Here is a 12523-nt window from a genome sequence, read left to right as displayed (position 1 = left end):
TGACACCAACCCTATTGGCAGATGTGAATCCTCTCATGGGTTTTAGTACAACCACCCCAAAGCTATAAAGATCACCTTTTTCATTCAATCAATTTGTTATATAGTACCTTTTCTCGTTCAATCCAATAAATATAGTTATTCACCAAAAATAATAATAAGTATAGTTTTTGAAACAAAAAAGAAAAAAGAAATTTCCACCGCCAGGAGTCGAACCTGGTATCAACAATTTCCAATTAGAGTGTGCTACAGCGGATTGCTTTGCTATGTTTCGGAATAAAATAAATTTATAATCTAGTGTTAACTATTCTTCATAGTTAGCAAGATATATCACATATATATATTATGGCAATTACAAGAAGTACTTTGATTTCCTTAAAAAAATTTATGTGTTTTTAACAAACGTGCTACTGAGCAAAGCATTTTCTAGAGAAACACTCCCAAACAGCCCTAAATCAGTTATCTGCATAGACCACTGACCTCTATATATGCATTATTTATGTTCTTTTGAACGGAAAACTAAAATGATGACTATGATATTATATCATGAATTCATTTTACACATAACAAATTATAGTGGCAAAGCATTGCTGAGTACCACCATAACTACAAGCTTCAACACAAGAATACAAGATGGTGTAACAAATAGAAACACAAAATCATTGAAGAAAGAAAGACCCGGCTCGCAAAAATCACCTTCTGCACAAAGAATTACCTTGCAGAAGGACTGAATTCAGTAGTCCCATTCATAGAGTACACAATTGAATCTGTTGATTCAGTCACACGGCTATTGTTATTTGTTCGAGCTAACTCTGCTGCCAAACACTCATTTAGCCTTGTCACTACCTCACTCATGTTTGGCCTACTGGTGGATACCTCGGACACACAATCCATTGCTAGTTCAACAGCCCTCCAGGCAGAGTTAACATCATAATCTTCACGCAACCTCGGATCAACAATGGTTTTAATATCCCCTCTAGAAAGCATGAAGCTAACCCATTGACTTATATGACTCCTCTCATGTGTTCTTGATATCACGGGGCGGCTAGTGATTATCTGCAAGAGAGCAACTCCAAAGCTATAAACATCACTTTTCTCATTCAGCCTGCTTGTTGTGAAGTACCTGCAAGACAAACCATGTAACTCAATATTTGTACCAGTTGCAACTCAACAATCAAGTATATATATGTTTTCTTCAACTTGCATTAAGTTCTACCTTGCCTTTGATGTTTTTGTAAATTTTAGTTCTCAAAAGAATGACAGAGAAAACTTACTCAGGGTCAAGGTATCCAGGGGTGCCAGCAACAACAGTGGACATATGTGTGCCTTCATCAGTTGGGAAAATTCTTGATAGGCCAAAATCAGATAATTTTGCTTGGAAATTTTCAGCTAACAAAATATTTGTTGTCTTCACATCTCTGTGGACTATTGGTGGCCTACAACCATTGTGCAGATACTCCAATCCTGCATTTCAAATCCACTCTTTTCTTATTGAACATAAAATAGGAGAGTATTGAGTAAATTTAATTTCCAAGTTTCCACTCCCTAACCTTGTGCTGCATCCGTCGCTATCTGAAGCCTACCTTCCCAAGTCAAGACAATTGCATTGCTATCCTGACCTACACAAAAAAAAGTGACCAATATCCAATTCTTTTCTGTTTAATAGTTTGTTCAAACTTGGTGGAATTGGGATCCCAATTTTATGAGTTGACAAAAACAATCTTCTATTCAAAAAAAAAAAAAAAAAATTGAGAACCATACCTAAGAGATGTGTTTCCAAATTTCCATTGGCCATATATTCATAGATGAGTGCCATGTTGGTTCCTTCATTGCAATATCCAACAAGGCTAGTCAAGTTTCTATGATGAACTCTGATAAGAAGTTTGACCTGCAAATTAAGCCGTAAAGTCATATTCTGGTCCTATAAATATAAATGAGGTCATTATTCTGCATGAGTTTTTAGTACATGCCTCTGTTTGAAATTGTTGGTATCCTTGAACTGATGATGGAGAAAGCATCTTCACAGCTACTTGAGTATTATCTACCCTGCCATGGTAAACTGTTCCAAATCCACCTTTCCCAAGTATTTTCTCAAACTTGTTGGTCATATTCAGGACCTCTGAGTATGTAAATTGTCGTTTCTTTGACTCAAATGAATCAGTTTGAGCGTTGGGTCCTGCAACTACTGTTGCAACTGTAGAAGTAGATCATTACCAGGAGTTTCATACGCATAGGAATACATTTTCTCTGTTTACCTAAGAACATGTAATATGCATAACCAAATTTTCAACTTTGTGGTCATCAACGTTATAGTAGCTTTACCTTCTTGTTTTCTTCCTCTTTTAAGGCTCATGAATATAGCCACACCTACCAAGAGAATAACAAACCCGCCAACTGATGCTATTATTGGAATCAATACATTGTTTTTCTTCTTTTTGCATGAACTTTTTGCACATAGGTTTGCATTTTCTCCCACACTAGCATTAATAAGGTTGATGAATAGTCAGTCGTGGAATTTAGCCAACAATATAATATTCAATATGGTATCGGTCCATAAACATCTAACGATTTTAATACTTCTTCCCCATCAAAATAAAGGAGATTGAAATGGGAAAAAAGGGAAATGCTATGGAAATATGTGATAATAGTTTTGGACAAAAACAGACCTTAAAGATAGTGAACCACTTGTCGATCTTTGAATAAGTTCAGATGGAACTGAACCATTAAGCTGGTTTCTTTCCAAGTTACTGCAGAGGAAGAGAAAATTTATGGACCCCTTTCTTTCTAACCAAGAAATTTGCAGTAACACTTTAAATCCAAATTACTTACAGGACCCTCAGATTTGGCAATTTAGACAGAAATTCAGGTACTGATCCAGTTAAGCTATTGTTTGATAAATCCCTGAATCAAGCAATATGCATACATTTAGTGCTGATATTAATTGTGATAAATATATATGATGACCAGATATGGAATCCATATGTATCTTGCAAACTTGTTGAGCTTGAGATACTTACAAAGTTTCTAGCATGACAAGACTGGATATATATGAAGTTATCTCCCCAGTCAATCCACTTGAGGACAGGTCCCTAATTAAAAGTTCAACAAATTTATTAATGAAGCTGGAAAAGGATAGTTCTGAAAAGCACAATTAGGCCCTCAAGAAAAAAGCACAAACTTACAAGGATATGATTTTAGGGGGACCATCGTAGGTACAGTTTAGACCTTCCCAAACGTAAGCTTGGGGAGCACATGGGTCTCCCTGCCAATTTTTCTCCACTCCATATGTTGACTTTATGTTTGCAATTGCAGCCACTGTTATTTTCACAGGCATTCATGTATTAGTCAATTTAATCAAGCATATGCTTGAATAATGAACTAAAATGAGAGAGAAGATGTTGAAATGATTAATGTACCATCATCCCCATTAGTTTCTGGTTGTGAGAAATCCATCACTGTGTAGGCCTCCATAGCGTTGATGAATGGTGGGAGAGTTGAATTCTCAGCTTTCACAAGTGACAAAGTATAATTTCCTCCAGTTAAGGGTGAGGGGCTGAACACAGTGATAGTGGACAAGTACGACGGGACGAAAGGTCCATACCAATGCTCCCCATTGAGAGTGATATTGAATGATCTGGACTCGTTGACTTTAAGCTGCTGCAGTTCAGCAAAGTGCAGGTACACATAATATGCAGAAGTTGTATCTGGAGCAGTCCAGCTGAGGTCCATGGAAGCACTAGCATCTGTTGGGGTACTGGCAGTACTCATTACTATAGGTGGTACTTGGTAGCTATTGTGATCTCCTGCATCTACGATAAGCGAGGTACTTAATTGTTCCCATTTGTTGAAGTTGTAAGGTACCCATAGGCGATCAAAAACATCGTAGTCATACCTGAAGTAAAAGTGTTTGTTCAGTATCTGAGCAAATAGAATACATAAAAATTGTATAAAGTCAAATGGGGCGCCGGATATGCTTATTATGAGCTGCCAAGCCAATGAACCAAAACTTTTGGCCTAACCAAAACTGTATAAACCAGTACTACTGCAGCAATGAATGTTAAAGCAGTTGATTGCATATAGCTAGGATGACTCACCTGTATGAACTATTGGTTGTTGCACCAATATTTACACGAAAGGAGAGTCCCAATGAACCAGATTCGGTCACATAAGTATTATCTTTCAAAGGCCTAAATTCCAATGCTGAAATGAATGGTGTTCCGGTGCCCTTGTTGACCAGACAGACATGTATGTAGTCTAATGTGGGAATATGAATGAGTTCTACGATGGTACTCCAGGTTACACTATTGAATGACACTGAATACCAGAAATTAGGTCCCAGGTGCAGATCAAACTTTGGTAACTTATTTAGGGAGTCATAATTCCCATACACGAAAGTTGCTCGGATCAAATATTTGGTGCCACTTGTAATCTTGACTGTGTAACAGTTCCTGGTCCCCTGAGGAAAGCTCCTGACATAACCTATTTGCTGTTGTTGGCCAGCTTTGTATTGAGGCTGTATGCTTTTACTCACACCAGTGTCTATGAATGATGCATCTGAAATATAGTAAATATTTGTACCTGGCTCAGAGTAGTTGGAATTTGCCGGTAGCCCACAGTCCAAGCTTATGAAGCCTGAGTGATCACAAAGACACAGAGAGAGAGAGAGAGAGAGAGAGAGAGAGAGAGAGAGAGAGAGAGAGAGAGAGAGAGAGAAAGAGAGATAGAGTATATTAGACAAATAGTACGTTGGCGATCAAACAATGATCAAAATCAATATTTCAAGCTTTGGATATTTATGAATGTACCTGATTGATCATTTTGTGCATGAACTACAAGTATAAGAGCAAAAACACCAAGCAATGCAAAAAGGAAGTGTTTGCTTAGCATCTCCATCACTCTCAAAGTTCCTACAAGGAGAACAAATTAAGCTGCTAACATGTAGTATATATACTGCCAAAGTAGTAGAAAGAAAGCCAATGTTATTAAGAGACTTGGTCAATTAATTTTAGTGTCTGAAAAAGAATTTCTTGCAAGTTGACAGTCCATGAGTCTATATATCAACTTGTAATATATATGGAAAAAAAAAAATTAAATGTATTAGAGAGACGTGCATGTCTACTGTTTATTCTTTGTCTAAAACTAAGAAATTTCTTGCAACTAGTTGGCTTGACATGCAATGATAAACCACAGAATTGTTAAATTCAATGGTCCATGTCGTTATTAGTATACTTCATATGAACCTACAGATCCAGTTAGTACTTTATTGCTAAATCAAAACGTGAGTTGCAAGTCACATACATATACACAAGAGGGTTTACGACTTTACGGCCTTGACTTGGACATTAATCATATGCATACAAAAATAATTAGGGGGCCTAGCTTTTCTTCTACATTTTTATATTTAGTTTCAAATTAAATTAATCTTTATTGAAATCAAAATTTATGATCATAATTAATTATATTGTATTTCAACAATTCAAGCCGTCTATATTAAAAATCTAACAACTGATAATTTGGTTGTTTCCATATAGATCGATGAATTTGCGAGACAAGCAAACAAGGTTGTTTGCATTTTGGACTGTAATAAGTTTCCTCTTCACCACCTTACGGTATTGATGTATAATTCTATATTTGATCTCGACTTAAATGGCATCTTTGAGATGGTTGTAAATTTCATTTATTTCTTAACAAGTATCACGTCTCTGTAAGCACTGTGTTTATGTGTGCGCTAAGTCAAAACGTGAGTTGCAAGTCACATACATATACACAAGAGAGTTTACGACTTTACGGCCCTGACTTGGACATTAATCGTATGCATACAAAAATAATAGGGGGCCTAGCTTAATGTTCATGACTAGCTGTCATGATCACAAAAAAAAAAAAGCCCACACCCGTAGACTCCGTAGTAAGTATTAAAAAAAAAAAAAAAAAAAAAGGCTCAATTACAAAATGCACTACCAACTATAGGGAGTATTTCAAATTAGTCCATTAATTATAAAATATTTAAAATACATCCACCAACTATCAAAAACCTACAAATTATCACTTCTGTTAAAATTTTCATCCAAAAACTATTAAGTGCCATATGGACAATGCTGGCGTGGCATTTGTTGTTGATATGACCTACTGGTAGGGGTATTTTCGGGTAAATGTGGACATTTTCTTATTTAATAAAAAAAATTAAGGAAAGTGGCTACATTGAGTTTTGAACTACTGACCACCTGAACTAACTTCACTTCTTGTTCATTTAGTGACATATTATATATTTATAAGGTTTCACTTATTTTATTCTAACAAATATAAGTATTTTCTCCCTAACTCTTGTCAATTTTTAAATGATTGGCCAAATATAAGTATAGATGATTGGCAAAAAAAAAAAAAAAGGATGATTGGCCAATATATGTACTCCAGCAAGAATAATCCTGCTATAGATGATTGACAAAAAAAAAAAAAAAATACTATAGATGAAACAAAATATAAAAAAAAATGAGGATGCATAAACTGTGAGAGCATTGAGAGAAAGATGGTGGCTGGGAAAGCGTGAAACTAAAAAGCTAGTGACCAGGGTTAGATACAAAAATACTTATATTTGTTGGAGTAAAATAGGTAAAACCTTAAACATATATTATATGTCACAAAATGAACAAGAAGTGAAGTTTGTTCAGGTGGACGAGTGCTTAAGTTTCAACCTGGTGGTCAGCAGTTCGAAACTCAATGTAGCTAAATTCCTTAATTTTTTTTATTGAATAAGATAATGTCCACCCTTACCCGAAAATACCTCTACCAGTATGCTATGTCAACAACAAATGCCACGTCAGCATTGTCCATGTGGCACTTAACAGTTTTTTGAATGGAAATTTTAACAGAAGTGCTAATTTGTAAGTTTTTGATAGTTGGTGGATGTATTTGAAATATTTTATAGTTAATGGACCAATTTTAAATACCCCCTATAGTTAATGGGTGCATTTTGTAATTGAACCAAAAAAAAAACACACACACACACATAAAAACACAAACACATTAACAACATGACATACAAAACTCAACTACATAATTGGAGTCTAAACTAAGAGTCCTCTCATGAGCACTCAGGTGGTGAGGATTTGGTTTGGACCCGGATACCATACTACGATACATTATGTCCTTCCTAAATAAGAACATTCCTATATAACGATACATGATGCCCATTTTATACGAGAATATCTTCATGCATATATAAAATATGCACCATATATATATATATCACCGTATAGGAACGTTTTGATATATATTAAACATTATGTATCGTCTATTAATATTCGAGTCCAGATGAGATCCTCACGACCGGGTGCTCATGCGAGAATTTCTGTCTAAACTAATACTTCACTTTAACGAAGGAGATCACCACACTAAGCGGGTAAGACTAAGTCAATGGTACCCAACTGCTAGGAAATTCATTAGAAAGTACTTGTACCTAGCTTAGAAAAATAATAAAGACAAATAATTAATTAGCTAGGATATGTAAGAAAAATAATATAGGTACATTACTTAAGACTATGCCAATCACATATATGTTCAATAATTTAAAATTTGGGACATAGTCAAGTTTTCGACATTGATTAGCCTTTTGATTCAATCAAGCGTGGAAGTTTTTGTATTATAATGTGAATTTCTATCAAAGGATGCACCAAAAATGGCTCTCCAGGGGCCATGACAACGATGTATGAACAAATTAAGTCACAGTGTTGCTGGTGAGGAATTCTTACATACAACCATGTACAACATCTCTCTCACAGATCTGATATAATATAAGTGGTACATAGGTGACAGTTTTGAAATTGAAAAGGAGGTTCTATGCAAAAAAATTTGCATGCTAGCAGACTATCTTTCAGGGATTTGGGGCAATGCTTGCCAGAATTTTGGTAATGGACCAAATATTTTTTGCATGTTTTAGTTTTATTTTCATTTTCCAATTTTATGAGGTTTGTAATTTGAGTCTATGTGATAGGTGAAGAAGAAATTATTCTGTGTAATCGATACACCACCAAGTAGTACGTATAACCAATCAAACGTATCATAATATGAATAAATATTATTAATAATATATTCTACTAATATAAATAAATATATCGTTCAATAATATCCTTACACGTTAGATTGATTACACTACATACTATAGCTGTGTATCAATTACACCCAATAATTTTTTGAGAGGCCAATTTTTGCCGTTATAAATCAAATCTGTAATATTCTTCTAAGTCTCAAGTCAATTGATAGCGTGTCACCACACTGAGGCAGCTGCCTAATAATTTCACTCACAATAATTAATTAAGAATAGCAATAATGCTAATTGTCCTACATTTTTTTTTCCACATTTGTATCCTACCTGATGTGTCATTACTTTACTGGAAGGGTATTTCCTTTTTCTTTTTTAGGTTTTATTTTTTAATTTTCAGTGTCCAATATATGAATGCCATGTAAGATAATATGAAATTATGGTATAAAAATATGATAAGTGTAGCATTGCTGTAATAATAGTAGTACCGATAAGAAAAAAAAACATTCATTGACCAAAAAAAGGCCAAAGCAAAAGTCTTCGGTTTGATTTTGCTCATTGTGTAGCAATCACAAGTCAACTTCACTTTTTAAATTAATAAGCACCATACCATTTCCTGCAAAGAGTGGACAAAGACCGAAGGCCGGCCCACCAGTACATGTAGTACACTTCCATAATTTTGTAGTATGAGTAGTGTTACAGAATTTGAAGGTCTAGCTAGATAGTTAAATTCCAATTAAAAGGGTGTACTTGTTTTTCTATCATTTATATTCTTAATTTTTCCTTTTCTTTTATGAAGATGGTTAGCTTCCTCGTAGACTTGTAAGTTGTAACCTTATTGAAAATTTGGCTGTGTAAAGTGACTAATAAGTAAGAATCCAAACCGTGTGAATTCAAAACATTGAATCAGGCATATTGTACACGGCATGCACTATTGATGATTTGGAAAAGAAATATATGTAATATAATTTTTTTCTGTCCTGAAATATGTACTATAATTAGAGTTTGTAAATTAAGTACCACCAAAGTCAAGTCAATGCATGGTTGTCTTCTAGTTAACAAATAGGTAGCTTGGCCTCCATTTCCCACCAAACAAATAGGTAGCTTTTCTTCTAGTTAACAAATAGGTAGCTTGGAGAATTCCATGGAATTGCGAATTCCTTGCTTTACTTTTACCCTCTCAGCATAGTAGTATATTGGCTGTTGCGGTCATCCAAAGTTTGGTGAAATGCCCTCTTTTAGTGAATTCATATTCTCTCATATGTGTTTTACACCCTATTTTAGTGAATTCATATTCTCTCATATATGTGTTTTACACCCTATTCAGTATGGGATTTTGAATATTGGTTTCATGTGTTTGTGAGTTATTATATATGGTTAAGAAATTTGTTAAGAGATTTGGGTTTTAAGCCTAGGAAACTTATGAATTTACATTGTGATAACAAGTCTACCATTGAGATTGCTTGTAACCCTGTTGAACATGATCGTACCAAGCATGTGGAAGTTGATTGACATTTCATAAAAGAAAAACTAGAAGCTAAAATAATTAATTTTCCATTTGTGAAGTTTGAAGATCAATTGGCAGATATTCTTACTAAAACAGTCTCAAACATGGTGTTTCTTGTGTGATGTCTATGTTCCAACTTGAGGGGAAGTATTAAGTGAGACCTAGTTTGTTTAGGACTATTCTTTTTACTTGTAGAGTTAGCTTTCCTGTCTTTGTAATATTTTGTATATCCTTGTTTTATTAGGTTGTAATATTGTATACCTCTATATACATTCCATATTAGAAAGAATAAAGAATTGAATTATTTTTGCAAAGCTTAGATTTTGACACCATTCGGTCAAGTATTAATCAAATTCATCAATGCTACACTGTCACTTCTGGTTGACGAACATTGGGGCTACAAATCATGTAACTGTTGATTTGAACGATATTTTCTTCAGCCACTCCATACAATAATGGATAAGAAACAATTTTATTAGGTAATGGGGGCAGAAACCATGTAGAATATCTTCTTAATTTTATTCACAGTTTGGCGATGAAATTTTTTTTTAAGATAACATTTTTGTACGTACCTACCAAAAATACGTACTTTTTTTTAGTATAGCTCTCAGACAACTTTATTGAATACAAGAATGGTTGTGTTCAAGGGAAATATATATTAGAAATTTAGAACAAACTTTCAAAAGAGAGCAAATAGTAGTAGAAAAGTAATAAGGAGAACTAAACTGAACTTAATTATATCGTTGTAACATTCTTTCGTCAGTGATGATCACTTATAAATTTCCTAATTATCTTACATGTGATTTCTTAGCTGGTACATTTATTGGTTTCTTCTATTTCATAAAAGTAATAACAATTTTAATTCATGAAGTTTATCATCAAAATATCATTAAAATTTTTGTGATCTTGCCGATGCAAAAATCTTTTTTTATGCTTTATCAGTTTACTTTCTCTAAATAATTTGTTTTTCACAACTTTTTTTTTTTCATAAAACAGTTTCGGTTGTTCAAGAATTTCCTCAAACTTTGATGAAATTGATTTTTTACAATGTGATAGTCTTTCTCCATGTCGCATCACAACTGATTTTTATAAACCCAGTTTACCAAATAAATCAGTGTACCTTCTTAAGTTGTTGAGAGTTAAATTACAGATTTAAGATCAGGTCTTGGCTCAAAATATGGTTTAGACTTAGGAGTTAAGACTTTAGAATTTATGCAATATTGATTCAAAACTTACCGATCCATGCACACGAAAGATTAAATAATTTTTGTTAACATAATTACATCAAATATATTATGTTAAATAATTTTTGTTAAATAATTTTTGTTAATATATATATATATATATACAGGTTCCTTCTGTTGAGGTATACCTCAACTTATTTATGTTGAGGTATATCCTGTTGGGGCCCACACGAGTCGTTTTGTGTCGATCCGAACCGTTCAATTTTTATATCTCCATAGATAGATCATCCTTGCAAAAAATTAGCCAAATCGGAAATCATTTGCCTATCTAACTTTGATCAAATAAATGGACGAATATTTTTGATGAAACCGTTCATTTGTTTTATCAAAGTTAGATAGGCAAATGATTTCCGATTTGACTAATTTTTTGCAAGGATGATCTATCAATGAAAATGATCCTTGCGAACGGTTCGGATCGACACAAAGCGACTCGTGTGGGCTCCAACATGGTATACCTCAACATAAATAAGTTGAGGTATACCTCAACAGAAGGAGCCATTATATATATATATATATATAACACATCAGATTGAGCTCATTAAAAGGCTAACATTTGTCAACTCAACCTCATTTTAAAATTTACTAAAAAACGACCAGAAATTCATCATTAATTAGAAATTAATTGGGTCATAAAAATGTAGCCCAATCCAGTTCGTATGGGCTAAGAATCTATAACAAACCATGCTAGCTAGGGTTGGATTCCTATATATAATGAGAGAAATGGAGCTAGGTTTGTACTCGAAAGTAAAATTACCTAAAATCTAAGAGAAAATGGATCGAACATCCAAGTCCTTTCCTGAAGCCATTATGAAGAAAATCTTCTTCCACTTGCCTACAGAAGGTGCAATCCGTATGAGCTTGTTATCCAAGAGTTGGCAAAGTCTGTGGAACTCATTACCATTCTCTCAATTTTATTTTGATGCCAATCAAGGACCTTTCTATTATGATCCAATCGATGGACATGTTGCTGTAGACGATCGAGGGAAAAGGTCAATAATATCAAAACAATTTGTAACTTTTGTTGACGAATCCTTGACAACACTCCATGAACATGAAGATGATTATCAAAAAAGCATAGTTTACTTTACACTGACCGGGAAACTTGGAACTCAAAAGGATGCCTCTGATCATGTGGACCGTTGGATAAAGTTGGTTACCAAACACTTTGTCAAACGGCTATATCTCAGCTTCAATATCAAACATGATCCAAGGTACTGTTTTCCCCCTCCTTATTTGGATCTTGGGTCATTAGTTATATTGCGTTTATATAATTGTAAATTGGTGATCAATGCCTTAATTCAAGAGGGCACGAGGAGCCTTAGCTGCCTAAAAGAGCTTGATTTGTACCATATATGCTCATTTGAATGGGATAGTCCACTACAAGAAAAAGGGACATGAGGCACATACAAAATGGGCACAAATACGAATTTGTGACATGTTATTTAATAAGGGGCATAAATATAAATATATTTGTGTTCTGTTACATTTGGCACATGTGATTGTGTCTTTTTTATATGTGTCATATTATATAAGACATAATTTTCGTGCTTTTTTACATATTATTACTGTACAACACTTTTATTGAAACTCGTGTGAGAGCTGAGGAAGTAACTAAATCTATTCATAAAATTAAAAATAATATTAAATTGAGTTTATACTCAAATATTTGTGCTCTATTTGGCAGGTCATAAGACACAAATATATGATTCATGCTCTTTGTTGCTGTCATAAGACACAAAT

General features: G+C 34.0%; 1 protein-coding gene across 1 annotated transcript; it reads right to left on the bottom strand.

The window, feature by feature from the left end:
• Positions 1–602: 602 nt before the first annotated feature.
• On the bottom strand, positions 603–4895 carry LOC147287366 (LRR receptor-like serine/threonine-protein kinase IOS1). The gene is made up of 13 exons (XM_086242074.1): positions 4803–4895; positions 4092–4629; positions 3414–3889; positions 3180–3312; positions 3015–3086; positions 2827–2898; positions 2664–2744; positions 2320–2474; positions 1968–2191; positions 1759–1885; positions 1548–1616; positions 1272–1461; positions 603–1120 (listed from the first exon to the last, which is right to left on the bottom strand). Exons 1-13 carry the CDS (start codon positions 4888–4890, stop codon positions 709–711), a joined length of 2637 nt encoding a protein of 878 aa, XP_086098200.1. The 5' UTR covers positions 4891–4895; the 3' UTR covers positions 603–708.
• Between the last annotated feature and the right edge of the window lie 7628 nt (positions 4896–12523).

This window comes from Dryas octopetala, chromosome 4 (assembly GCF_963921425.1).
Source record: "Dryas octopetala chromosome 4, drDryOcto1.1, whole genome shotgun sequence".
Taxonomy (NCBI): domain Eukaryota; kingdom Viridiplantae; phylum Streptophyta; class Magnoliopsida; order Rosales; family Rosaceae; genus Dryas; species Dryas octopetala.
The sequence above is the reverse complement of the archived record's forward strand: the minus strand, read 5'-3'. Positions and strand labels throughout refer to the sequence as shown.

Coding starts and splice junctions, on each gene's coding strand:
- LOC147287366 (XM_086242074.1), bottom strand. CDS start 4,890: ATGGAGATGCTAAGCAAACACTTCCTTTTTGCATTGCTTGGTGTTTTT. Junction 4,630..4,802: donor TGCACAAAATGATCAATCAG/GTACATTCATAA, acceptor GTGATCACTCAG/GCTTCATAAGCTTGGACTGT. Junction 1,886..1,967: donor ACCAACAATTTCAAACAGAG/GCATGTACTAAA, acceptor CTTAATTTGCAG/GTCAAACTTCTTATCAGAGT.